The 27039-nt window shown below is 41.3% G+C and overlaps 1 protein-coding gene across 7 annotated transcripts; it reads right to left on the bottom strand.

The window, feature by feature from the left end:
• On the bottom strand, nucleotides 1-26947 carry flncb (filamin C, gamma b (actin binding protein 280)). 7 transcript variants are annotated; one of them, XM_072453950.1, is made up of 49 exons: nucleotides 26262-26947; nucleotides 18222-18470; nucleotides 18031-18128; nucleotides 17799-17949; nucleotides 17607-17725; nucleotides 17412-17489; nucleotides 17174-17336; nucleotides 16901-17101; nucleotides 16321-16443; nucleotides 15373-15510; nucleotides 15166-15292; nucleotides 14941-15077; nucleotides 14662-14855; nucleotides 14480-14593; nucleotides 14251-14394; nucleotides 13473-13596; nucleotides 13238-13398; nucleotides 13075-13165; nucleotides 12832-13001; nucleotides 12622-12739; nucleotides 12279-12541; nucleotides 11595-12192; nucleotides 11303-11476; nucleotides 9942-10104; nucleotides 9589-9749; nucleotides 9354-9521; nucleotides 9152-9275; nucleotides 8918-9074; nucleotides 7873-8062; nucleotides 7776-7799; nucleotides 7439-7686; nucleotides 7183-7275; nucleotides 6700-6799; nucleotides 6441-6581; nucleotides 6214-6342; nucleotides 5968-6141; nucleotides 5725-5886; nucleotides 5402-5605; nucleotides 5176-5328; nucleotides 4973-5095; nucleotides 4744-4854; nucleotides 4034-4303; nucleotides 3804-3941; nucleotides 3379-3494; nucleotides 3115-3247; nucleotides 2795-2971; nucleotides 1355-1573; nucleotides 1075-1281; nucleotides 1-838 (listed from the first exon to the last, which is right to left on the bottom strand). In XM_072453950.1, the coding sequence occupies exons 1-49, from the start codon at nucleotides 26632-26634 to the stop codon at nucleotides 651-653; spliced, it is 8181 nt and encodes a 2726-aa protein (XP_072310051.1). In that variant the 5' UTR covers nucleotides 26635-26947; the 3' UTR covers nucleotides 1-650. The 7 variants fall into 7 exon arrangements, with proteins under 7 accessions (XP_072310051.1, XP_072310047.1, XP_072310046.1 ...); XM_072453946.1 differs by having other exon boundaries at nucleotides 4597-4854; nucleotides 4973-5091; nucleotides 5199-5328; nucleotides 26262-26946; XM_072453945.1 differs by having other exon boundaries at nucleotides 4597-4854; nucleotides 26262-26945.
• Between the last annotated feature and the right edge of the window lie 92 nt (nucleotides 26948-27039).

The following is a 27039-nucleotide window of genomic DNA, read 5'->3' as shown; positions in this document are numbered from 1 at the left end:
TTTTTAGTAAGCAAATAAACCTTTATTATGCCTGCACAATCTCACCAGACTTCAGAATTCACAGATTTTGATACATAGAAAATAACTATAAAATGTCACTCTCTAATCATTTTGACGCAACATCACATTTTCAACATAAGGTGAAGCCATCAGCTTTCACTTCGGCAAAAAATCTGCTTACATTCTTCAAATAAGACCAACAAATTCTGAAAATAAATAAAATTAAAAAATCAACAGATTATTTAAGTCACAGCTCAGGATTATTGATTTACACTCAGGTCTGACATTCATTTAAAGAGATTTGTGAAAATTAAGGAGAATTTTCTGATTTGTCCAAAGAAGTATGAAACTACTCAAATATCATTGGCCTCACATATAATGAGTTGCCTCTTCTCAATCATTCACTGCTGCCGGTTGAACTACAATATTTAAAGTTGTGGCAGGAATGCTGATGTGACCAGACTTGTATTGTAGATGTGAAAACATGGATTGAGCTCAAATTGAAATGAGCGAATTGATGAATCCTCTTCCACATTTTAATTCCATCTGACAGACACTACAAACCGGTGCAGTGCCCTACAGCAGTAATAACAGTCTCCATGGAAAGGACAACATAGTGTTCATCGAGTCTCAGAGAAAGACCAAAGCTTTCAAGGGACAGTAACATGGAAGGGGCTTCCTGGGATGTTCTCGTCACCCCACTTGACAATGAGGATGTAGCTGCCCTGCTCTTTGACTGTGTAGGTGACATTGTACATCCTGTTGCCCATGTGCTTCACATAAACCTCCTCACAGGGAGTCTTTGGCCCATGCACACCAACCATCAACATGTTTGTACCTGGGATGGAAAAGCAAAGAGAACACACAATATAACACTGTAGACAAAGTTCACATCACACGCAGTAACTGATTTTATTTTATTTACATGGCATGCTAAGAGCTCTTTGTAAATGGCATTATTTTATAACCAGAACCTTGATTCCCCCCCTTTTCTATTGAGATTGTTTTTTCTAAATGTTTAATTAACCCTAGTAGTATGGAACAATTATGTTACATTTTGTTTTATGCCTTTACCTGCTTTGCTGCAGTCCACTGTAAATGCATTCTTTTGACCAACAAAAGCTTTTGAAAGTCCAGCGCCTCTAGAGATGACCTTAATAGCATCTGAAGAGAATGTGGGCAAAGAGCTGAAAGCCCCACCCACTGTTGAGGACTTGGAGACAGTTTCCACCAGAACTGAGGAGGTTTCGTGAAGACTATGGCCACCAGAAAGACGTGATCCTGTGAAGAATGAAAGTACAATGACTTATTAAGCCTATCTGTGCACTCCCTGTTTCAAGTTTAGTCCTCATACCTGTAACTTTAGCTTTGAATGGACTACCCACAATGTGCTGAGGTCCGCCATATTTAATAGAGATCAGATAGCTCCCTGGAGCCATGGGCGTGTAGAAGACCTTGTAGCCCTCAGGACACTCTTGGCAGTCCATCTTCACTTTGGACGGTCCGTCAATAGTCACAGACAGAGCTCCTGCGCCCGCATTACAAGTGTTTACGACAAACTCAGCTGCCACACCTGCAGGAATAGAAGCAAATTATCGTCATAATTAGGCCCGAGCGCCACAAGCTGGCGAGAGGCCTATTAATCTCGTAAGGCCGTGCGAAGCACGGCTGCAAAAGTGCGCTCGCCCACTTCCAAACACTCACTAACGCACTCCTTCACTCACGCACGCCCCGTGCATACTAATTAGTAGTAGGAAAGTGGAACATTACCGTTGTAAACGGGCGAAGCCCGTGCAAAAGTGCGCACTAAACGAGCATCTGATCGTAGAATCATGAAATTTGGCGCAGAGGTAGATGGTGACAAGAGAAGTAAAAATATTATTACGGCAACGCCGTCCGCCCAACCAAATGTCGGCCATATTGCTTCAAAAATGGCTAATTATGACTTGGGAGTTTTTCCAAACGTCGTACTTTTACAAACTCCTCCCAGGGCGTTGGTCCTAAAAAGCTGAAATTTGGTGAAAATGCTACTGAGGAGTGGGACATCAAAAGTTATCCAAATTACATTGATACCTGTCACGGTCTCTGAGCGGCGAAGCCGCAAACTGTAGCTAGAATTTCAGAAATCTCACAAATTTAACATTTCTGCCGTTTGCGCAGATAAAGTCCGAATTGCGTCAAATTAGAATCAGTTATACTCTTTGCCCTAAACCTACTTGAAGTGAAATAAATTAATTTGGCGCCACAGCGCCCCCTACAGATTTTATATGGAGGTTAAATGTTTAGTTTTGCGAAATTATATGAAATTTTACAAACAACTCAATTTTAGCATCCCCATCAAAAAAGTCAATGAGACCCATGTCATAATTGTTATGGCTTTGCCGTAGCGATGACCAAAACCTCCCATGTTATTCCAATGGGGAAATCGCCAGAACATATTTACACTTTATACTTTCACCAACTCCTCCCAAGGCGTTAGCCCTATCAACGTGAAATTTGGTGAGACTCATCTTCAGGGGTGGACCATCAAAAGGTATCCACATTTTTATTCAAAAAGTCACGGTCTCTGTGCGGCAAAGCCGCACATTTTGCCAAGAATTCAAAATAGAATTGCTTTTTGATGGTAAAACAAAGGGGAGAAGATGTGACAGGCGTAATAAAAGGACCATTGGGGCGCGTTAGCGCCCCCTCCTCTTGCGGCGTGGCGGCGTGGCGAGGGCCGATCATTGCCGCTTGCGGCTTTAATTTGATTTTGTTCTTCTGATATTTTTCTCTACTATTGTATTATGCATACCTGTGATTCCACCCTCCAGTCCAGGCCCAAAAGCAGACACCATCCCAGGATCACCAACTTGTCCCAGGTCTCCTACTCGGATCTTAAAGGGACTTCCAGGAATATGGCTTCCATTGAAGCGCACATCGATGGAATGGACCCCATTTTCTCTTGGGATAAACCTGATAGCATACTGATCTATAGAGAAAAATACAAAAAAATACAGATCAAGCTAAACCACATGTTGCCTGTTGGATTGACAATGTGTGGATGATTCATGCATTGCCTAAGTAGTATACATTATAGATGCCTATAATAGAACAGAAATGATTGATTATTACCTTTATCTAGCTCTGTGATGTAACATTCTTCTATAGCTCCGGATGGTGTGTGAATCTTGGCATCAACCAGCCCTCTTACTCCATTTAGTTGTACCGCAAAGGAGGCTTCTTGCCCCACCACCAATCCCATCTCCTACGGGACACATTAATCGATCAGAAAGGAGAGGGCATATATTCAGATAAAAACAAACACGGATACCCGTATTTGAGGTAAATGGAAAAGCATTTTATAGGGATGGATAGATAATATTCACGTTTTCTCACCTGCAAACTGGTAACAGTGAGGCGACGGGCCTCATCTGACAGTGTAGCAACAGGGACGATAAAAGGAGAATCTGGGATTTGCTCATCATTGAATTTAATAGATACCTCATAATCGCCTGAAACACACAAAACAATAGCACATGATACATGTTGTTGTACTTTATACATGACAAAAATGTGATGTGAATATCTCGTTTGTTTTGTTTTTTCTTTTTAAGGATGTTTGGTCCCAAAGACATTACTAGAAAGGAAATGGGGAATGAGAGAGGAGGGGGGGACATGCAGTACATTGTCAGAGTCGAGAATCAAACTAACGACACTGCGGCCGGCTGCATTTGGAGTCCAGCTGTGCCTTAACCCCTCGACCACCGGACAGCACATCTCCAAAGTATTCTACTATTATTTCCCCTGAATTAAATTCTCACCAGGCTCTTGAACTACATAGGACACACCACACGATCCGTCCTTTCTATCTTCAAAGGTGATCTCGGCCTTGCTGGGTCCCTCCACAGCGATGGACAGACCTCCAGCTCCTGCCTCTCGGGTCCAAATACTGAACTCAGCTGCAGAACAACAAGACTAGCTCATTAATCACTGGATCACATTACAGAGACAATGACGTAAAACGCTAACGTTTGGGTACATAAGAGTGTACCTGGGATCCCTGCTACTCCTCTGTCCAGACCAGTACCCCCTGCGCGGACTTTATGGGCCCCTCCCTCACCCAGGGGCCCTACAGTGAATTGGAAGGGGCTGCCGGGAACGTGTTGACCCCTGTATTTGACATTGACTGTGTGAGGACCCATTTCCTGAGGGATGAAGCGGACGCTGTATGTGCTGTCCTCTCCTCGGATGATCTCAGCTTCCTCAGTTTTGCCGCTGGGGCTGGTCACCTGAGCTGTCATTTCTTGGTTTGCTGCCTCACCTGCAAGAGAGGTCCAACGAAAACACATGTTAAATGCATAAAATAGGCAAACATCAAGTATATGGAAAATACACAGTTTACTAAACACAAAAGATGTGCATAGATTCCAAGCCAAGCAGTAGTATACTTGCAAACAGAGAATGTCATTTTGGAAAGGAAGAAGGCAGGTAAAAATAATCATGCAAATTAGAAGCATGCTGGTTGATCATGTTAATTCTTAGTCCTCTTATGTGATCACCTCTGTCACCCCTAAAAAAACAGCTGAATACAACACCACACACTTGTCCACACACCATCCTGCAGTTGTGGCCTGCCACCAGCTGGCATCCCGCTGAATCCACTCAGAGCATCACGGCCAAGGAAGTCTCCAAACACGTCCCTGAAGGGGTCACCTCCCACCTGGGTGCTCTCCTCCACTCGCACCTCCCTCTTGGTCTCACCTCCATGGGTTTTACTGATCTCTGTCCTCTCTGTGCGCGTGTATGTGTGGCTGCTGCGAGTGAACGTCCGGGTCAGACGCTCTTGAGCTGAAACCATCTGAAACCAGTTCCCTACAAATGAAGCAGGAAGTGAGCAAGGGAAAGAACCAGGGCTGAGGAGCGTCATGGGAAAAAGAAGGAACAGAAAGGACAGGAAGTATGAACAGGATGCCGTGAATTCGCAGCTCACCTGGGATTTTCAGGTTGAGGTCGCAGGTGCTGCCCACAGTGGCAATAGAAGGAGCCTGTCGTCTTCTGGTGATGCTTTCCTTCATCCGACCCTCTCCAAACACTTTTACAGTGAAAGGACTTCCTGTAGGCCAAAACCACTTTGTAAACAAAGGCTAACAATCATTAATCAAGAAAGGACACTGTTTGGGCAGAGTGTCCAACCTGGAACGTGCTGGTCAGCAAACTTAATGTTAATGATGTAGTTTCCAGGCTCAGTGGGACAGTAGGTGACTTTACACGTCCCGTCCTCCACATCCTCACAGTTAATGTCCACTTTACTAGGACCTTCAATAGACAGCCCCAAACCGCCATAGCCTGCAATACAGTTATAGTTCATAGAGAGTATAACTACTTATCTGTTTAAACTTGTCGAATATTGGTGTGTTACCTGCACTTCTGGTATCAACAATGAACTCTGCCATCTCCAGAGTGTGGCCCTCCACTAAGCCCTGGCCGTACACTTTGACCTTGCTTGCGTCACCAATCTCTGATTGTCCAACCATGATTTTAAATGGGCTGTTGGTAACATGTTTCCCATTCTTCTTTACACTCACCACATGTTCACCCACCTCTTTTGGTGTGAAAGAAATGCCTACGGGTAAAAATATTTCTTTAAATTCTTCTTTGTGCTTTTGAACGTGATAGCCAACATTATTAGGGTGATATTATTAAATAAATTATTATAAATTACATTAACAGTGAATAACTTACCAATGTGGCGGTTGGGCAGCCTTTTGAGCAGACACGGCTCCTCGTTTCCAGATGGAGCTCTGATGAAGGTGGTCAGACTGCTCAAGTCTGTCTCTGTGATCTTCAGGGACACATCTGTGGATGCGCCCACGTTCAGCTGAGACATTCTCATTGAGTCATCACCTGGATATCACAAACCACAGGGTAAGTTCAAATACATATAAAAAGGGTTAATCAAAAGTGTGACAACTAGTGAGTTTGCACCTGTGATCTTAGCAGTGAAGGGACTGCCCGGGATGTGTTTGTCATCAAACTTGACAATAATGTTGTAGTCTCCAGGTACAGTGGGCATGTAAGAAACAGTGCATGTTCCATCTTTGTTGTCTTTACAGCTGATTTCTGCTTTGGAGGGACCTTCCACAGCCAGTGACAGACCACCTACAAAAAAAAAAGATATTAAAATGAATAGTTTGATTTTAAAACAATAGTCGCTATTATGTCCGGTATTACCTTCCCCTGCGTCCTTGGTCACAATGGTGAAAGCAGCTGCTCTGTTTACCATACCATGACTTAGACCTGGACCATAAGCTGTGACGTGACCACTGTTAATGGCATCCACGTAAAACTGGAGTGGACTTCCTACAACCAAGAAAATGACAAATAAGACTATAATAAATAATAATATATAATATAAATACAGTTGTGAAAAACTTAAATACAGGTACATTTTAATTTACCTGGAATGTGGTTTCCATCATATCTGATGTCCATCTCATGCAGTCCTCGTTCAGTAGGAGAGTAATTCACAGTTACAGTTCCATCTTTGTTGTCCGAGATGAAGGGGCTGGCAGTACGACCAGAAGGCATTCGTACGACACCTAAACAACATTTAAACATTGCACAAGCATCCTATATTTATGTGGAATCCTTTACGTTGTCAAGTACCGGTAGTACTGCTGTAATACTGCTGAAGCTACAATTTTGTTACAGAATTACCTGTGATCTCTCCCTTTTGCACAGTGAAAGGAATTACCAGGCTGAAAGGGCGGAGCACAGCCTCCATCCTGTCCACAACACTCATGGGATCATCAGTGGCCTACACCAAAGGCAGAATGAGTGGCATTAGTCACATACTGGGAGTTCTGGGACAGTGTCCAGAAAGAAGAAAGAGAAACCTTCACAGCAGGAGAGCCACAGTGAGGCACAGATTGGCCAGAAAGAACAGTAATTAGATCTTTTTTTGAGCGTGAACTAAAATGCTGGCTGAAAATAAGAGTAAATTGGATGTTTGTTGACATTGGCCTTAGCGTTGGCAACCATGAAGCAGTAGACAAGATCGTCATGCAAGATTCATGCTGAGCATAAAATCTAAAGCCATATGACTATTAGTTATAAGGCTGACAAGTTGCAGAACTGTGGTGAGGATGAACAGGTTATAAGAGCCAGAGTGGCCAGAAAGAAATGTTGATAATATTGTACCCATGAAGGGGATAAGCCCAAATAAGGAGAGTAGGGCGGATGTATTTGAAGCTTGTCACATGGTTCTTCAATCATTGGGATAGTTTCACACGCCTGGCAACGGGAAGCAAGATAAAGTTTTTAAAGCAATCCATAACGGGAATATTATTAACGTTATTATAAATATATGGAAACCAATACTGAGTTTAGAATTTCTCAGTGTAAACTATTCACCAACAGGTGTCATCCTTGTTCTCATAACAGCAGACAGACTCACCACTACATGGAAGGGGCTGTTGGGGATATGTTCTCCTCCAAATCGAATTGTGATCACATATTTGCCAGGCTCTGGCGCTGTATAGTAAATGTCAAATGTCCCGTCTGCGTTCTCGACTACATCCACATCCAGCTCGGCTCCGTCAGGCGTGGACACCTTACAAGTTACTTTGCCTTTCCCAGCAGCTTTTGCATCCACTGTGATCACTGTCTCCTCGCCGATCTGAATGGTGGGGCTGACTCCTGAACCTTTTGATATATATGAAAAAATATCAGATTTGTTATTTTATATATGGTATTTTAACAATTAATCATGTATAATATATAAAAGAACCAACCTGGTCCATGTTCTCCAATAGACACTGAAGGACAGAAAAGCCTATCATTACACAGTTTATCTTTATCAAAGTATGTAATGCATTTAGCTCGGCTGACCTGTGACCAGACATTTGCTGGCATCTCCTGAGGGGACAGCATGGATGCGATAAGGTGAATAAGGAATCTCATCCCCCCCATACTTGATCGTGATGGTGTAGCGCCCAGTCATGTCAGGGACGTAAGACACTGTATATGTCCCATCCCGGTTGTCTCGTATATTTGCCTTCTTGGGTTTCCCCTCTGGATCCTGCGGACATGAGTAGCAGTGTAATATTAACTTGTACAAACAGTCAAAAGGCCATCACTGGTCTCGTAGCAGGAGCCAAAACTCCTGATCAGTGGCGCCAAGAGAGACAAAAATGTGACACTCTTTATTTCCAACACGTAATATTCATGTTTAAACCAGTGGAATTGCATAAGTGCATAATATTTTCTAAAATAGTAAAAGCAGTTTTCCCTTTACTGAAACTTCTCCAGAGTGAACACTTAACTCCTGTCAATGCGAGACCAGTGATGTGAATGTCTACATACGTCAAAAAGAAATCACACAGGAACTAATGCAGCAAACATTTGGTCAACACACAGTTGGAAGCAGTCCTCAGTTAGACAAAAATACTACTGTTAGCTTATTAGGCAAAATCAATGAAGGTAAGTCAACATCAATGCCACAAAAGGGCTTTTTAAAATAATATTTAATCTGAAAACAATGAAGATATAAATACGTGTGTAATTTGTTTTAAAGGGTAAAACAATGGCTTGGATACTTGAATACTTTGGAAGGAGGGGTAAGGATAGAGACATGAGACGTGGTGAAGAAGTGAGTGGGAGAGGGTCGGAGCCTTACGCTGCCTTTTTTAAGAATATGGAAGGGGATGGTGCCTTTTACTATATGTGTCTCCCACACCCTCCTGCCCCAGTCCTCCACATAAACAGAGGCCTCGCGAGTGCACCCATCAGGACCCTGCAGCGGGACACCACCCAACAGGACACCAACAAACGGGATAAGCACAGATCGAATCACACCAAGAGTGAGTAACACAGACAAAGACACGAGAGAGATACAAGAAATGACATTAATTGATTTTAGTTTTATGGGACTTACCAGTATTTGAACAGTAAGCAGTCCCTCGCCTGCATCCCTAGCATCGATAGTGAACTCCACAGGTAAACTGGCTGGGACCCCTGATGAATTCAGGCCCGGACCACTAGCACGAACTTTACTGGCATCATGAGCAGGCAACGTTTTTATTTTGAAAGGGCTAAGAAAACATGAAAGATTAAATTACAGCAATGGGTTTCATGAATATCTGTGATTAATCTAGACTCAACTGCCTACCTGCGTGGGACTTCCTGGTCAGCATATTTGACACAGATTGTATATGGACCATCAAGGGCAGGTGTGTAGTTCACAGTGTACGAACCATCCCCATTGTCCGTGATTGTCACTGGTTCTGTCAGACCTATGAGCAGGAAGGAAATCCACCTCACTCAAGACTGAAGGATTAGCTAATCTAATCTAAATACTATTCTTTCCTTACCTGTTGGCCCATACAAAAGAACCTCTAATGGGGCCATCCCAGCTTTACTGGTGTCAACAGTAAAGGTCTGGGGCACCTGGGCCCGAACACCACTTCCAAGTCCTGGACCTGAGCACCGGACTTTACTTGGATCCACCACTTCTCTCACAGGCACCCTGAATGGACTCCCTGTAACAAAGAAAACAGATATTTATTGTTGACTACAACACGCACTTTAATCCTGAAGCTCTCTGACCTGGGATAGGCAGTCCCCCAAAGGTGATGTTGACGTCATATTCTCCAGGGGTGAAGGGGATGTACTCCACACTGCAGCTGCCATCTTTGTTGTCCTTACACGACATCTTTGCTTCAGAGGGACCTTCAATGGCTAAGCCCAAACCTCCAGTACCAGCACCCCTGAGAAGGGCACAATTCGATAAATAGAAACAATGAGAAACATTTTGCAAATCATTTTTAAAAACTTTAAGGCAAAGGTAAAGCAAATATATTTATAAGGTACAATTAATGCACAAACAATTCAAAGTCAAATATACAATATTTTGTTTATTACATCAGTTCATCCCAATAAAAGTAACACAAACTCATTACCTTGTCTCCACAGTGAAGCTGTTTGGTTTGTTCACAAATCCCTCCTCCAGACCGGTACCATAAGCACGGACACGACTGGGGTCACAACCCTCAGTGACTCCAACTCTGAATGGACTGTTTGGGATTTGCACATCATCGTACGACACTTCGATAAGATGCAAACCTATAGAAAGATAGAAAAAACATGTAGGACTTTTAAATATTACAAATACACATTCACAAAAGAAATAAGGGCCTTTATTGCAAGATAAAGATAAGATAAGATAAGATATTCCTTTATTGTCCCACATGGGGAAATTTCATTGGTGCAACGCAGGTAGATACAGAGGTAGATACAGAAGAACAGATCACTTATAGGAAGTCTGAAAAACACTTTCAGTAGAAGATCTCCTATAAATAAATAAAAACTCCCATAGACAAATAAATAAATAAATTTAGTAAAAGCATATTATGCTATTACCATTAAAATATGAAGGACAAAAATAAGCAACATGTATTTTCCAGAGAATATTTAAAGTGCCACCTGTAAAGTAGCTGTTTTTGGACACGAAAGCACGAAAGCTCTGTCCATCATTAAAAGGCCAGCATGAGCGAGGTCCATAGTGAGTATTTCTGCCCCATACAGAGCTCTGACATGTCACACATTACTATCAGTCGAAAACTATCTGGCCTCAGCTATTAATACCAGTCAGACTCTCTTCTTTCCCTTCCTCTGCCACTTATTGCGCTGGCTTCAGTATGCATTACGTATTTTCTTTTAATAAAAACAAATTTGATCAGTTGTTGATTTGAGCAAGAGAGAAGACAATAAATGTACAGTCATTTGAGACTTATTTTACAGAGAAAATGCATTATATTTCTTGATGGTGGTAGATGATTTGTATTTTTCTAGGCTCCCAACAACAGCTCAGGATAAAAAACATCCTAAAAACCTACATAGCTTTGGTTTCTATTACTTAATAACTACCTATTATGCACTGTATGCTATATAGTTATAATCTCTTTTAAATCTCAATATTGATCCAAAGCCAATTAATAAAAGAGTCAGCTGACTTCCAGTTGAAGACTGTGGCATTGCTTTCCGCCTGCCACTTTACAGTACGTCGCTGTAAATATCATCACAATGAAATACCGCTCGGCCGGATCATGCTATTTAAGAAAACAACAACCAAAGAAGGAAATAAGTACAGAGCAGTGGGATTGTCTGGGGGGTGTATTACTCAAACATGCATGAATCACTCTAAATATAACATTGAGTGCGCAAATGAGAAGGGAAACAATTATGAAAGTGGATGTTGCATTAAATATGTCTCCTTAGAGAATAAAAATAAAAACCCTGAACTCTCTGTGATAATACTTACCATCCTCATAGGGCGTATACTCCACTCTGTAGGTGCCATCGCCTTTGTCTGTTATGAAGGCATCTGTGGTGATGCCTGAGGGATTTGAGATGCCCACCTTGATGTGATTCCCCCCAGTTTTGCAAGTAACTCTGGCATCTACAATAAAATGTGTGGTCACCTCCTTTAAGAGACCTGCAGAAAGAAAGAAGGTCTTCAATTGCTTTATGTGCTTGACTGTATTAATAGCAAGTCAAAACAGTGCTGCAAATGCATTAAGTGTGTGCATTTGTAATTTAATGTTATTGCTAACCTCTAGGCTCAACACCTGGCCCGTACACTCTGACCCCACTGGTGTCAACGGCTGGCTCCACCTGCACCCGCGTGGGGAAGTTTGGCACTGATTGTCCTCCATATTTGATAGTAATGGTGTACATTCCCTGAAACTGTGGAATGTATGTGATGGAGTAAGTGCCATCGCTGTTGTTTTGCACATGAACTTCAGCTTTGACCCCAGAGTCTGAGATGAGCTCAATGGTGAGCTCTGCCTCTCCAGCTTTTGAGCAGTCCACAGTAAAGGAGCCAGCCTCATTAACTTTGCCCCGTTCCAAGCCTGGGCCACTGGCGGTCACCTTGCTAGGGTCAAACTCTGGCAGCACTGTTGCTTTGAAAGGGGACCCAGGGATATGCTGGTCTGCAAACAATATGTTGATAGAATATTCTCCAGGCTCAGTGGGCAGGTAGGACACCGAGCAGGACCCATCTCCATTGTCCTGACATTCAATTTTAGCTTCACAAGGCCCCTCCACTGTCAGACCGAGACCCCCTGTTCCAGCTCCTTTTGTGTCAATGGCGAATGGTGCAGGTTTACCAACCACACCACCTTCAAGTCCAGGACCATAAGCTCGCACCTGGTGAAGAAAATGTTATTTTCTTGTGGAATCCAAACTATCTCTTCAAAACCAAGAAATCTATTGGGATACATTTATTTTCTTACCTTTGAAGGGTCAGGAGGCATGACCCCTTCCACTGTGAATGGGCTACCTGGAATAGGGTTCCCGTCATAGGAGATGTCCACTCTGTAGGTGCCCTCTTCCGGTGGGATGTACTTTACTGTGTATGTTTCATTACTGGTGCCAGACTCAAGTTTGCATGGAATTGGCCGTCGTGATGGAGAGGTTATTCTCACATCTAGTGTCCCTTGACCTCCCGCTCCTCGAGTACAAACAGTGAACTCCTGATCCTTTCCCACATCCACTTCTTTGTGAACATGACAAAAATACATTAAGAAAATATATATATTAATCTACAGTTAAATATCAACCAACTTTTGTACTTACTGTTATTTAGACCTTGGACTTTGACCTTGTTTAGGTCAAGCGGAGGAGCCACACTGATGTTGAATGGGCTTTTAGGGATAGGGTCTCTACCGTGACACACTGTAATACACATGTTACCCTTTGAAAGAACATAAATCCATTAAATTAATAAAGTTCCATCCATAAAGTTAGAGAAATCATAACAGCCCGCAGCGCGCAGACCGATGTTACCTGTTGGATAGCAGTGTAGCGGACAGTGTAAGAGTAGTCGTGGTTGTCAATTATCTCAAAGTCGCGCACAGCTTCACCCTTTAGTGCCCCAGAGAAGTACACTTCAGGTATAGCTTTTCCTGCTCCTTTTGTGTAAATGTTGAAGTGAGTCGGTTTTCCTACTTCAACTCCTAACAAAGATAAAAACATATAAACAAACCAGTTTCAGCTGACTAATAAATCTAATTTTACACAATTACCCACCTATCTTGCTGAGTCCTGGTCCTTCAGCTCTAACCTTTGCTGCATCATGAGAAGGATCTACTTTTATTCTGAAGGGGCTGACTGCAATTTCCTGTTTCATACATGGAATAATATGTGCTTTATCAATTGCCTATTTTCTCAGAGATTAAGTGTATCTTCTTACCTGGTCAGCAAACAGAACCATAATGGTGTATTGTCCAGGACCTGGAGGTATGTACTTCACTGTAAATGTGTCATTGTCATTTTTAATTATGTCAAAGTCAATATCAGCCTCTGCAGGGCCAACCACCCCGGGAGCACACTTAATCCCAATGCTGACATCACCTAGAGAGAGACACAGGCATTTAAACAAACCAAAAAATACAGCGAATATAATGCACTTGTCTATGAGATTTTACCCTGTCCAGCCTCGCTGCAGTCCACAGTGAAATAAGTCGGCTCATTAGCCTTTAGTCCAAATTGTTCAACCCCTGGACCATAAACTTTCACGTTTTCAGGGTGACTACCTTCTCCAATAGTCACCTGTTTTTGAGAAACAAGCAAGTAAAATTAAATAAAATGTCCTTAATTATTTGAAGCAATACATCAACCAGTTTCTCATTGTGGGTTGTTGAGATCAAGATATATAAAACAATACATGCACATATATATATATATATATATATATATATATATATATATATATATATATATATATATATCAGAATCTCCAATACCTCACCCATTTTTGCTTTTATAGTCAACCCAATATAAATACGAACAGCACAAGGTAGATCCAAAAAACCCTGTGATCTGCTAAGGATCAAAAGCCATCTCCCTAAGACCCTATGCTCTTTGGTTAGGTCTAGATCAAACCCCCGCTGCCTCACGAAAGTCAGAATTCCAATATGGCGGCGACTGAAATGGAAGTTCCTGGCCCCAACATGGCTGTATCAGCGTCCCGCTGATACAGCTCAGGCAATCTATTTCTCTCTTGGGTCCAAATCCGCTCTCTTGTCCCTAACCCAGTGTCTGAAGCGTATCGAGGGCCGCCATATAATTATTGTCTTTTTGGACCGCCATGAGGGCCAATTCTGACTTCTGTGAGGCAGCTGGGGTTAGATCTAATACTAACCTATGCTCTTTATCAGTTGGCTACAACCACAATGTCTTTGAAATTGGTTAGTGTTTTCTTACCCTGAAGGGACTTTTGGGGACATTGACTTCGCCCCAGGTAATGATTATTGTATGTTTAATGGGCTTTGCAGGAATGTACACACAGAAGTAGGTGCCATTGCCATTATCTGTGATCTGAATGTCAATTGGAAAACCTTCTGCATCCTAAAATAAAATACAAAAAACATCTGATGGTTATAGGTGTTTGTCTACACTTGGTTATGAAATATACCACATATTGACATCTTACTTGGGCATATAGCCTCAATTCTCCTCCGCCAGCTCCATGTGTATCAATAGTAAAATCTGCAGGTTTATTGACAATGCAGCCAATTGGTTCCAGACCTGGGCCATAGCAATTTATCTAAAGAAAATAATATACATCATCAGCAATTCAATAAATATTAGAAACAAAAACCCTTATAAACTAACCTTTTCTGTAAAGATATCTTTGACAGCTGGAAGAATATGTGCCATGAAAGGACTGTCTTTAATGTCCTCATCGTCACATATGACATGGACAGCATAGTCTCCAGCTTCAGTGGGCCAGTAGCGCACGTCACATGAGCCATCCCCTTTATCGTCACACTCTATCTTAGCTTGAGAAGGCCCCTCAATGGAGAAACCTTTTAATCAGATAAGTGTTGGTGTACGGCGTGGTATAAAACAATTATAAAAGGAAATCAAGTATAGTAAATTAAAATCACATACCAAGTGTTCCAACCTCCATACCAATGGCTTCTACCACAAAGTCAGCACTTTTCCCCACCATGCCTGTTTCCAGACCAGGACCCCAAGCACGTACTTTCTGAGGGCCAGCCTCCTCACTGACGTGCACCTCAAACGGGCTGTGAATTATATGCATTGTATGAATACATGGACACAACAGGTAACACTTGTGAGGGTCCAAACAGATGTTGATGGGCTGTATCTCACCTGCGTGGTATGTTGTGTCCTCCCCATGTTATTGTAACTATGTATTTGCCAGTGCTGACGGGATAATAATTACACTCATACAACCCAGTCTCCAACTCCAACACCTTGACTGGTTCATCCAGCCCTTCTACAATCAAATGAACACTCATAAGCTTGCATAGTTTTATTTTATTAATTGCTACATTCCTTAATGCTTTCAAGTCTTACTTGGTCCTTTCACAGAGACTATGAGCTCGCCGCTGCCAGCTCCTTTTGTGTAAACTTTGAAATCTGCCACTTCCTTGACCCTCACACCCTTCGGCTGCAGGCCTCTGCCAGAAGCCCGACAGGCATTTGGATTACAAGCTGTGAGGAAAAACACATTACACTAGATAGTATAGAAAAACAAATAAATATTGTTTCACAGCACATTCAACACTAGATAAATGGCTGCAGACTGCCTCAGCAGTTAGTCAGCTGACCAGAACTGGGAGAAGCAGTTTGTTGCTGAAAAAGGAAAATCAGCAAAAATAGTTGAAAGCTGTTAAGAACTGCAAGAGTGTGTTATAAGAGAAAACAACTGAAACAGTGTTATTCACAGTAGATTTAAAACATTTACAGCTTTGGTCATCAAAATTATTATTTGGGCAAAAATTTCAAGAAACAAGCATTTTTCTAAATGAGGGATAGTTTTTTTTATAAGAAATATCTAAAGAAAAAATCTACAAATTCTGAGCTTGAAAAAAATGAATTTTTGAAAGTCAAGCTCACCAATAAGACTACTATTAAAGTGAATAATGGTGTATTTCCACCAGTCGGTGTAGAGCCAAGTAGGGCTGATGAAAACGCCCCATAAATCAAATACTCATCATAAAACTAAATGAATGTTAAATCAGTGTAATGCTGTAACTTTTATTGCATAAAATATACATATTTCAATGAAAAATATTATGTATTTCTTGTATGATGTTTTGTAGAGTACTTTTTTTATTCTGACACCCTAACAGAACTCACACATCTACATTCAGACTGAGAACAGAGGACTGTTCAGTGAAGCAGGCGCCAGCACATGCTGTAAAGCTGAGGACCCTCAGTGGAGTCAAGGCCAGATTGAGTGTGAAAAGAAAGTAGGCTAGCGCAGCAGGCTCCAGTGACATGCTCCGCCCCTTTACTAACTTGGTCGCCTGGGTTTGGGAGGGGTTGGAGGGGGAGCTCTTCTGGTCTTGTCTGAGGGTGGAGTGCACACAGACTCAGGCAAAGCCTGCACAGGGGACCCAGCTGAGGGGCTTCTCTGTGAAACTGGAGGAGGCAAGAGTCATGATGATTTAGAAGACTGAGGCCTCCAGGCCAACCTGAAGACTTTTGTATATACAAAATATATACTGCACGTACAAACAAATTAGTTTTCTTGTTTTGTGTGATGTTGTGTAATGTTGAACAGTCGAGGCTTGTAGATATTGAAAGCTAACTATATTTTTCAGGAGACCTTACCAGTCAAGTCCTACAGTAGTTATTGATTGTGGTGAAGAATGGCATTTTCAGAATCAAGGTCCACAAACAGTCATTAAAAAAGCAAAGTGTTATTACGTTCAATCCAAAAACAACCAACACAAGTCTATCTATTGCCAATGTGGCTGGGATGAACAGAACCCCGCCCCCCAAAAAATCTGCTGCAAACTGCATACATACTCGTGTCCAAATAAATTAACAAATAGCAAAATAATTAAATCAAAAATGCACACTATCATAAACTTACCTTCAGAGATGTGGACAGTGAATGGACTTTTAGGAATCTGTTGTCCAGCAAAAGTCACGTAAACTGTGTGAGCTCCTTCCAAAATAGGCACATAGGTGCAGCGGAAAATACTGTCCCCTTTGTTCTCCAGAACTATCTCAACTGTGTCCCTGCGTCCGTTAGAGTCCACAATAATGACGCCCACATCTCCAGCTCCGGCTCCTGGTGTGCACCAAGCACAGTGAGCCAAAGGTTCTCAACACTTTGTACCATGTTTAAGAATATATCAGTTACCTGCTGTGTAAATGTCAAAATATGTGGGTTTGTTGGCTACATTGCCCGTCGGCTGAAGTCCCGGGCCACGAGCCTGGACTCTGGTCGCGTCACCCATGGCTTTGGACACAGTAACCATGAAAGGACTTCTATCTATGTCTTGTCCAGCAAATAATACTTTTACCTGTGAGGATGCAGAACAACCAGGGTAATGCAGTGACAGTATTTTTGTGATATTTACCTTAAGATGTAATTTTACCTTATGCAATCCCTCAACTTTGGGAAGATATACCACTGAATAGGACCTGCTCTTGTCATTGTTTGGGATGACTCTGGCCTGAAAAACAAAAGACATAGCAAGATGTGACAAGCATCAATACTACTACTGCTATTAGTATTTGTACTACAATTTGACTACATCAAACTGGAATTATATTCATTTATTTAATCCCACCTCCTCAGTGTGTCCTTCTGGGTCTTCAACATAGACCAGAACCTCTCCCAATCCGGCCTCCACAGTCTCCACCAGAAACTCACCAGGCTTCAAAACCATATTTCCTAATGGCTCGATACCTGGGAAAGAAATGAAATGTTATTAGTAAAACATCGAAGACTAACTTAAAAAATGTAAATTGTTTGTGGTCACCTGGCCCGTATGCTTTTGCCCTTTTGGGGTGCAATATCTTTGCCTTCAGGGGAGCGCCAGGCTTCAATTTAGATTTGGGGAACTGGGACAGGTATGTCATGACTGAATGCTCATCCACATTAGGATCAACAATTTCTTCAGGAGCAATGACCTGAAAATAGAGTGTATCGTCTCACTGGGAAAATATTTTACTGATAAATACACAACTAGGGAGAGTTTGAAGTGACTTTACCTGTGGCACTCCAAGCCAGTCATCAGCTTGCTGCATGGCCTCTCTGGCGTTCTCCACAGGCTGACTGGGATCCCAGGTTTCCCAGTCTGGACATAGACCTGGTTGAAAGACAATAATGTAGTTAGTATACTGTATATGCTTTTATCACTCTTTGTGTCCTTTTGTTAAATGATTATCTCCCTGCTTTATACCTGGGGCACAGTTGTCCACCAGAGCTCCCAGTGCCTTGCCATCCCTCCAGTCTCGGTGGAAGTTAGTGATGGGGAGTTGAGGCACTTTGTTCTGGATCCAGCCCAGCAGACGCTGTTTTGGAGTTAGCTTCTTGGCATCTTCATCATCTTCATCGTCCCACATGGGCATGGAGATAGAGTAGTGGAGGATCAGGGTCCAGATTAGACCCAGGATTAGCTTTAGGTTGCCATCCACGATAGCTTTAGAATCTGGAAATTACAGCAATGCAGATGATATAAAATCATAAACATCAATTACATTCTGAAAATAAATTTCAATGAAACCACACAGGAAATAATCTACTCAAACATGCCAAGTGCAGAAATTTTGCCAGGACAGCAGTCTCAGAATTAATTTTTTTTAGCAAATTGCTTTCTGTTCAGAGAAACACACGTGTAATAAAACAAATGTGAAGGGTTTCTAACAGCGGAGCATGCGCAGTACAGCTGTGGGAGGGCAGCCTGTGGTTAGCTCTGCAATGTGAACATTAATGATTTTCCCAGATGTTGTCAACAGTTTTCATAACGCTTTCAACTTTGAACAATTGAAAGCCGTTTGAAACTCTATTTAAACAAGAAAACTGGCCTAAACTTAAACCAACCAGGAGCCACTTCCACTGCCTTCAATACAGAATGTTGTCATTTCTCATTTCCACTCATCAAAGTGAGACATAGATGCATCACACTGTTTATCTTCCTGTTGTCAGTAGTCAGCATGCTCAGCAATGTGAGCGATCCTTCTATTGACAGCCCAAGATGATGTCATACACTCTGAGGAATGTTGTTTAAATAGGAAACACATGACACAGAGTTGTATATCTCAGCACCAGACAAACTCCATGAGTTTCCATTGTATCCTCAGGAATGATGACTCTGTCCAACAGCCGTCCAAAGCAGCAGTGACTCGTGGTTCTGATTTGTGCTCTGGTTTTCAGATCATGATGTTTTCACCATCCGATGAGTCAAATTCCCCCGTGAGATGATACATTTAAATGAATGAGTGACTAACTGTATTATTAGAGCTAGAGTGTCTAGAGTGCGCAGGGGCATGTGTTTACTTGGAGCTCTCAACATGTAACGTATGTCAACTTTCTTTTTTTTATGGAATCTGAACAGGGTTGCAGTAAATTAAGGTGCTTACAGTTACTGAACCTGGATTAAAAAATTATAATAATGTTTTGTAAATGACAAACTGTCAATTATCAATGTCAAAAGGAGATTGCAATATCATTATGCTAAAAAAATGCTTATTTTCACTGTCAGGAAAGTGGTACAAGAGCATAAACTGCAGCTTAAACAGCTTCTTTCAGTGAGATTGTTACATTTTTGTTAAATGATTAGTCCCACCTATCCATGAGATAATAAGTAATAATATTTTTTTGCACTGCAGGTTAGAAACAACTTTCCCCTGTTTATTTCTAGTGAATAAAATACTTTAGTAAATAACACTAAAGTATTTTCATATCTTCTTCACCCGGTTAGATAACACAGTATTCTGTGTTCATACAGAAAGGGAAAGCAGAAAATATAGGAGCTTAATGTAACAACCTAATATTTCTCTGAAATGTTTTGGCTCAGCCAGCTGGAGTAGGCCACTAGAAAAATAATTCCTTCCTCTCTTTGTAATCTCTGTTTTACTTTTTCCAAGCCCCCACAATGGCTTCCTCTGCTATACTGTCCCATAAATGTCACCATTACACAGTTTCTCCATCACCTCGGGCCTGTGCACTTGGTGAGGGGGGGTCTGATGAAGGCCGCCTGTTTTCCTCTAGACAGTGCAGCCTTTCTTTGAGCATGCATTGTTTCTGAAAAGATTGTTTGTTTCGTAACCATTGGAGACCAGTTTGCTGTAACTGAAGAATTGAGTTGTTGAAAGTGAAGGAGACTGGCAGTGTTTCTTTTGGCCTTTTTGAGTGTAACGTGCAATGGGCATTTGGATTGAGAAACCAACCAAACACATTCACTGACAGAGAGTGTTCTTTTATTTCAAGCCCATGTTGTGACTAACATATATGCCAAAAAAAGCACCATTGTCTTAAAACTTGGACAAGGATTTAACAATTTGAAGTTCGAGCTTTATTGCAAATATAGTTGGTAAAAAACTATACAATTAATACTAATACTAAAACTAATTAGAACAATGATCCATACAGAAGATGTTGCTCTATATTCAAAGACCACATTCATAAAAAAACAACATTATATTGTATAAAAAGAATAGTATTTAGTCATCATTGTGGTCTCCAAACTGGTATAGAGTGTCGAGCCGTTTCCTTAGTGATGAAATTATGTTCTATTGCATCTATAGTGTTGTGGACAAACACTATAGATGCTTAAACTATAACTACAACCAATGTTGAGAGGAACTGTGTAACATGGACCACTCATGACTTTATTGTGAACGGAATTTCTGGGAGCTGATCCATGGAAAATAATCTCTTAGCAACAGCTGAGTTTTCCTGTGGAATGATTACAGCATTTGCCCAACATTTCCTCTAACCTGCTAAGTTCGTTTCCACTAGAGTTGGAGGAGAAAACATACATGGCCAAAACTGACAACCTTTCTTTCTCGTGCACAAAGTACAAGCTAAGGAGAGGACAATGAACAAAAAGCCTGACTTGGCAAGTGGGCAACAGCTGTATAAATGCAAATGTTTTTGTTTACACTGATGTACCCATGAGGGTTCGACTGAAAGAAGATCGGACTATTTAAAGACACACACCTGTGGAAAAAAAACAACAGCTGGAAGCTCGAGTGCTGAATGCCCATGTGAACAAAGATTAGTCTAACCCAATCACCATTCCCACCAGACCAATAAAGTTAAAAAGTAAAGGCACAGATACAGTACTATGTAGAAGAGATTTTACATTTTGTTTCGGTCACAAGGGATGTCACAATTAAGCCCTCTGGTTATTGACAAAATGACCAAACAACAGACTTTCACTACTACTCTAGAATGTGACTGGCTTTAAAAAAAAAAAAAAAAAAAGTTAAGTTAAGTTAAGGTGTCATAAACAGCCAAACATAAAGCACTTTATGTTTGGGTAAACATTTTTGAAGGAGAATTTTTATTGAGATGGCCTAATTTTGTTTCCAAAAATTGTCCCGATTATTATTATTTTCTAGTTCTAGTTAATTGTTGTAACTGGAATAGTCACAATTATCCATCAAACAATTATACGTACTTGTCAAGCTAAACTCCAAATGACAACAAATGGTCTAGCACGATCAGGGCAGAACAGTTTGTAATTGTAAATGCAGTGTCAGCTGTTGTCACAGCTGTTGTGAGGCATTTCAGCAGCAGTAGGACTGGGTCAGTCTTGACCAAATCTCGCACAGCTCCGCTCACTCTAGATGGGTGAAGCGTGTGGGCTACTGTGGCCAGACCAGGGGGAAATCAGGCCTGTTGTTTAACGTAAGAGCGGGGGAAGGAACACAGCGTGACAGTCAGCAGATCACATGAGGAACTCCCACTTCAACCCTCTCAATGAACTGCCCAGGGTTGTAAAATGAAGTGGACAGATAACAATATATGGACAGGCCAAAAGTTATATTCAAAAAAGAAATTGGCATTAGACTAAAAAATATACCTACTTGAGACAAAAGTTAACGCTCATCTCCTTGTATAAAACTCACTTTAACAATATGTTGCACAGCAAGTTGTTTTTCTATTATATTCCTGATACTTTATTTTAATAAATGTATTATTATTGCACATTGTAAAAGTAACGCTTTATAGTACTTTTGCGTTACCAATAATGAACACAATGGTATAACCTTTACCTTTTGTTCACAATCCCTTTGCGTTGCTGAACAAAGTAACATAATCAATAAAATATCAGATGTACGAGCAAAGCAAATGCGTTTGACTGAACATTACCAGTATTTATCTTTTATGTTGACAGTGGTCTTATTGTTGTTTGTTAATAAATCCTGTCTGATCATTGTGAATCAAATTTGGGAGTATTTGTTCCATTCATTTGAGGTGTATACATGATAGTCCACGTTCAGAATTGAGATTGAGTATGAGGCACAGTTGATCCTTCCCCTCTTCAAGTATTAATGCTTCCTTCCAACTCTGAGGGATCTGGGCATTTTTAAGGGCCAAGTGGAAAGTTGATAAAAGCAAAGGAGTAAGTGTGTCTTTTAAAGCTTTATACCACTTTAAGAACCCGTCACTCCCCGGAGTCTTTTGATTGCACTTTGTATTTCAGTAGTTGTTATTTCATCTCACAATTTTCTATTTTGCTCTTCAGTTACTGCGGGTAAATTGACAGTGGCCAAAAAATACTATTATTTATTTTTCTTTATTTTCCTGATATTTTGGTGAAAAGTTTTTTGTATTCAAACGTTGATTGTATTTGGTCTTGGTCTAAAATTACCTTATTCTGCTCTCGTATTTTAAAAATAGTTCTTTCAGTCTGTTGTTTTCAAAGCTAATATTTTAGTGAATTTTGAACCATTTTCATAATGTCTTCATTTTTGTGAGGCCAGATAATTTATCTCCCCTCTTGTCTTTTCTATTTTTCCTGCCTTTATTTCTTTTTGGCCGAGGCGACAGCAATTACCCTGCCCCTCAAAACTGCCTTTGCTTGTATTTGGTGTGTGTTGGTTCTACTTTAGGAGCTGATCTTTATCTCTGGAGGAGAAAAATGTATTTGAAGTTACCTTTGTCACAGAGACATGTATGGATGAAGTAGATTCAATAAAAGAATAAAACATCTTTAGGTTGATACATACACAGGCGTGTCCTGGGTCTTCCCCGGGGCCTTTTCCTGAGCACATCCAACAGGGAAAAGACCCCGGGAAAGACCCAGGACACGCTGGAGGGACTATGTCTCTCGGCTGGCCCGGGAACGCCTTGGGATCACCCCCGGGGGAGTGTGAGGAATTATCTGGGGAGAGGGAAGTCTGGGAGTCCCTGCTTTGACTGCTGCCCCCACAACCCGGCCCTGGGTAAGATAAATGGAGTTTTGCCTGTGTCTTGACTAACAAATACATTTTTAATAATAAAGACTTTCTGTTCCAGACAGCCGTCGCCTTGGTGAATATGTGATATCTCTGAACCTAGAACCACCATGAACCTGACCTTTGACCTCATAAGTCAGCCCTGAATGTCCACACAAAAAGCTTGTAAAAAAAGTATCAAAACTTGTAAATTAAATTGTATTAACTTGAACAACTTGGAAAAGGTTAAAATATCTGTTCAAAAATGTATGTTTTCTTTGCTTTAGTGGAAACATGATCTGACCCATGTGCCTGAGGGCAGCTGGGGCACTAAGAGCAGTCTGAACCTGGACAAATGGCATATGAATATAACACCAAGGAAAGACTATTAGTAACATCAGAGACAATATAATCAAACGCAATGAGTTTTTCCCATCAGTCCAGAAATGAACAGTGACAAGCTCAGCATGGTTTTGAAATAATGTCAGGGTTGAGCACGGGGGAGTGTGTGCATGAACATTCTTCGGAGCTGACTGCAACAACACATGGAAATCATTAGAGATACAAGAAAAGAGACTCCAAAGCCAAACTGACACACATCTACAGAGCCGAGGAAGCAGCCGCAAGACAATAAAAGAGATTTGTAGTTTTGGCCAATGTAGACCCACAGGTACATGAGTTTTGTAACAGGTTTTTATTTTAGAAATCGACCGTTTAGAGAGAGCTATAAAAATCAATCCACAAGGAGTGACACTCAGGTTGACATATCAACCATCTTCCAGATTTAGATCATACAAAACATGTATTGGAATGGCTATTTATAAAAACACAATGAGAAGTAAGTTAAAAAAAAATATTAGTCATGATGTTATGCAGAGACATATAAAAGTGGTAATAGTTTAAATACATCTGCCCCCACTTAAGCCAATGGAAATCACCAATTGCTGCTCATCAAGGCAAGTTTTACTATGGTTCAGTGAAAGCTTGAGCCAGAGTGAAATCCGGCTCAGCTGATGTCTTTGTGGTTTCTATTCAGTGAGTCTATTTTGAGCAGCTGTCGGTAGAGGCACCGCAGAGTTCAGCTGTCCTACCATCAATCAGCGAATAGTACCCTGCCTGGACCCCCACACCACACCGATCACAGACCAGCCACAACATGGCTGACTCATAGTAGTGCTGACAACCTCTAACAGTGTAAACGATTTATTCTGTTTTTAATGATACCTCATAGGAATGCATCATAAAGTTTAAGGGCTGAACACATTTTTGTTTGTGTGTGTGAAAATAAAGATGAATTATCCAATATAATTTTCTTTATCAAGAATTGTATTTAATTTCTAGTTCTAGTTTCTAATTTATTTAATGACCTTTATTTAACCAGGAAAGTCCCACTGAGACGTAGCATATAATGGCCTCAGAGGGGAGGAGCCGATCGTACGTTTTTAGTGGTAGAGGAAACGGGAGCACCCAGAGGAAACCTACGCAAACATGGAGAGAACATGCAGACTCCACACAGAAAGGAGTGCCACCTGACATAACTAGAACTTATCCAACCAAATCCTTCAACCATACCATTTATAATAAAGATGGCATGGCCCTCCTAAAAGTATGCAAGAATCACTCAAAGCTGTTTCTAAAGAAGACCAGTGCGTTGAGTAATCAGCAGAGAATACATAGCTTAATGTCTTAATTAAAACCATTTAACTACACATAGTTTATAAATATCCACAATATCATTATTATTATTGTGTACTTAATTTTCAACAATAGGGAATTTAATATTGAAACATCTCTCATAGAGGTCCAAACTAGTACTAGAACTAGAATGAAGAGCTGACATTTTCCTATATCATACTAACTATGTTTTATGTTACAAGTTTATTATTGATAAATAATATTTGTTTTAATTGAAGTTAACTTTTCTATACATATTGTCTGACATGATAAGTGTATTGGAGTGTTAAACATATTGACTAGTAAAATAAGTGGTCATGACTTTTAAAATACAGATTCCTATCTTTATCTGTGGTTGTAACGTCCAGTTAATCGTTTGCTCTTGAACAATGTATCATAGCTTCAATCAAGCAAATATTTTCTTTAAGGCAAGAGAAATGTTCAAGGCGGCACCATGTCAATCAAGTATTGAGCTAACCTATCTCATCCGCCTGAAGACTTCAGCAAAGAGGAGACAGCTGAGGCCGACATGCAGTGCCCACAGTTGTCCCTCATTCGACCACAAACACATGGCCGGAGCCTCGGGGACAAACCACTAACCCAGCTGCAATTCACTGAGGTTTATAACAGAAGGAGACAAAAAACCTATAAGCAACTTTCTAAACTATATTTGAACCTTCTTCTAGGGTGACACAGCCTTTCGGAGGAACTGAAGACTTTGTTATCATGTTCCCAGTGATGATAGTCCCTTCAGACATATATTATAGACCCTTTAAAAGTTCATAAACATTACATTCTCAAATGGAGGCAACTAGAGGCACAAGTGAGGTGATACATCATGTGATTTCAAATGGAGTTTGACATTTTGGGATTTGCCAAAAATATATCTTTTTTTAAATTGAAAAATTCAGCTACATGTTGCATGGTTGGCTGCATGGTTAGAAATAACATTGAATTGCAATAATTGTTTATTATATAGGCATTGTGTGTAAAGTTTTATAAAACCGTTCATCATAAATTATAGACAACATTTTGTGAAGCTCAAATGCAATTTTGAGGCTAGACAATTATTTTGTATGTGACAAGCAAACTAACTTACACTCCACACTAGAAATGCAAACATGTATTTTTGTTGGAAAACTTAATATTCTCACCATTTCAATCTGATATAATTTAAACATGGACAATGTGTTGAACATTCTGTACATTCTGATTCTGATGAAGATTTTGACGTCCCAATTAGTCCTTTGGTCTAACACTACGTGTCATAAACAACATAAAGCCCATAGGCCTAATAATAGGGCCCGTTATGTATCTCAGAGGTGGGACAGGTCCATAGACCATGCCCCCTGTGCGTGTGTGTTGTCTCTTGTACTCACCTATGGACACAAGCTTTATGTGTTCCCTTTCTAAAAACTCCAGCGCCACGGACACGTTCTCCAGCTTCATCTGCCTGAAGTTGGGTCTGGCGTGATACTTCCGATACATCTTCTTCTGGCTGAGCACCTCCAGCAGCCCGATGAGCTTGAGGCCGTCGCTGAGGTCTTTCTGCAGGTCATTGATGCGCTTGTTGAGGCACTTGAGGTGCTCGTTGCACCATCTGGTGAACGTGTTCTGTTGGATCTTCTTCCAGGGTGCGTCCTCGGCCAGGTCCTTCTCGGTGGCCGGCATCTCCTCTTCCTCCTCGTCGCCGATGTCAGTGCCCTGGTAAAACAGCGGCTGCTGCGGCTCGAAGTAACTCCCGTTATTCATGATGGTTCCTCCCTTTTAAGCGCAAAACGCAGCGGAAAACAAGAAACAAAAGCAAAGAGGCCCGTGATCCAGTTAGCGGTTGAAAACTTAAAGAAAGTTAAAACATAAACTAACACTCAACTAGTCCTCCCAACCGGCCGAGTCATGTGGTTAGTTCAGACAAGAAAACTAAAAGAAAGTCGGTTCTTTCCCCTCGGGCGCTGAGGCGCAGCTTGTGCGCAGGGACTGAAGTGCCCTGACAAGCTGACGCTTAAAAATCTGCCGTCACTTCACTGGACTCCCAGGAATGGCCCCTCCATGACCATATAAACCTCCAGCCGGGCATCCTCTAATCCCACGGAGATACGGAGACACGCGCCCATTGGGCAGAGGAGCAACACGTGGGACCTCCGGGCTCGCTCCACT

This window comes from Eucyclogobius newberryi, unplaced genomic scaffold (genome assembly GCF_026437365.1).
Source record: "Eucyclogobius newberryi isolate DKJ021-1_F unplaced genomic scaffold, fEucNew1.0.hap1 SCAF_2, whole genome shotgun sequence".
In the NCBI taxonomy this organism is placed as follows: Eukaryota; Metazoa; Chordata; class Actinopteri; order Gobiiformes; family Gobiidae; genus Eucyclogobius; species Eucyclogobius newberryi.
The sequence above is the reverse complement of the archived record's forward strand: the minus strand, read 5'-3'. Positions and strand labels throughout refer to the sequence as shown.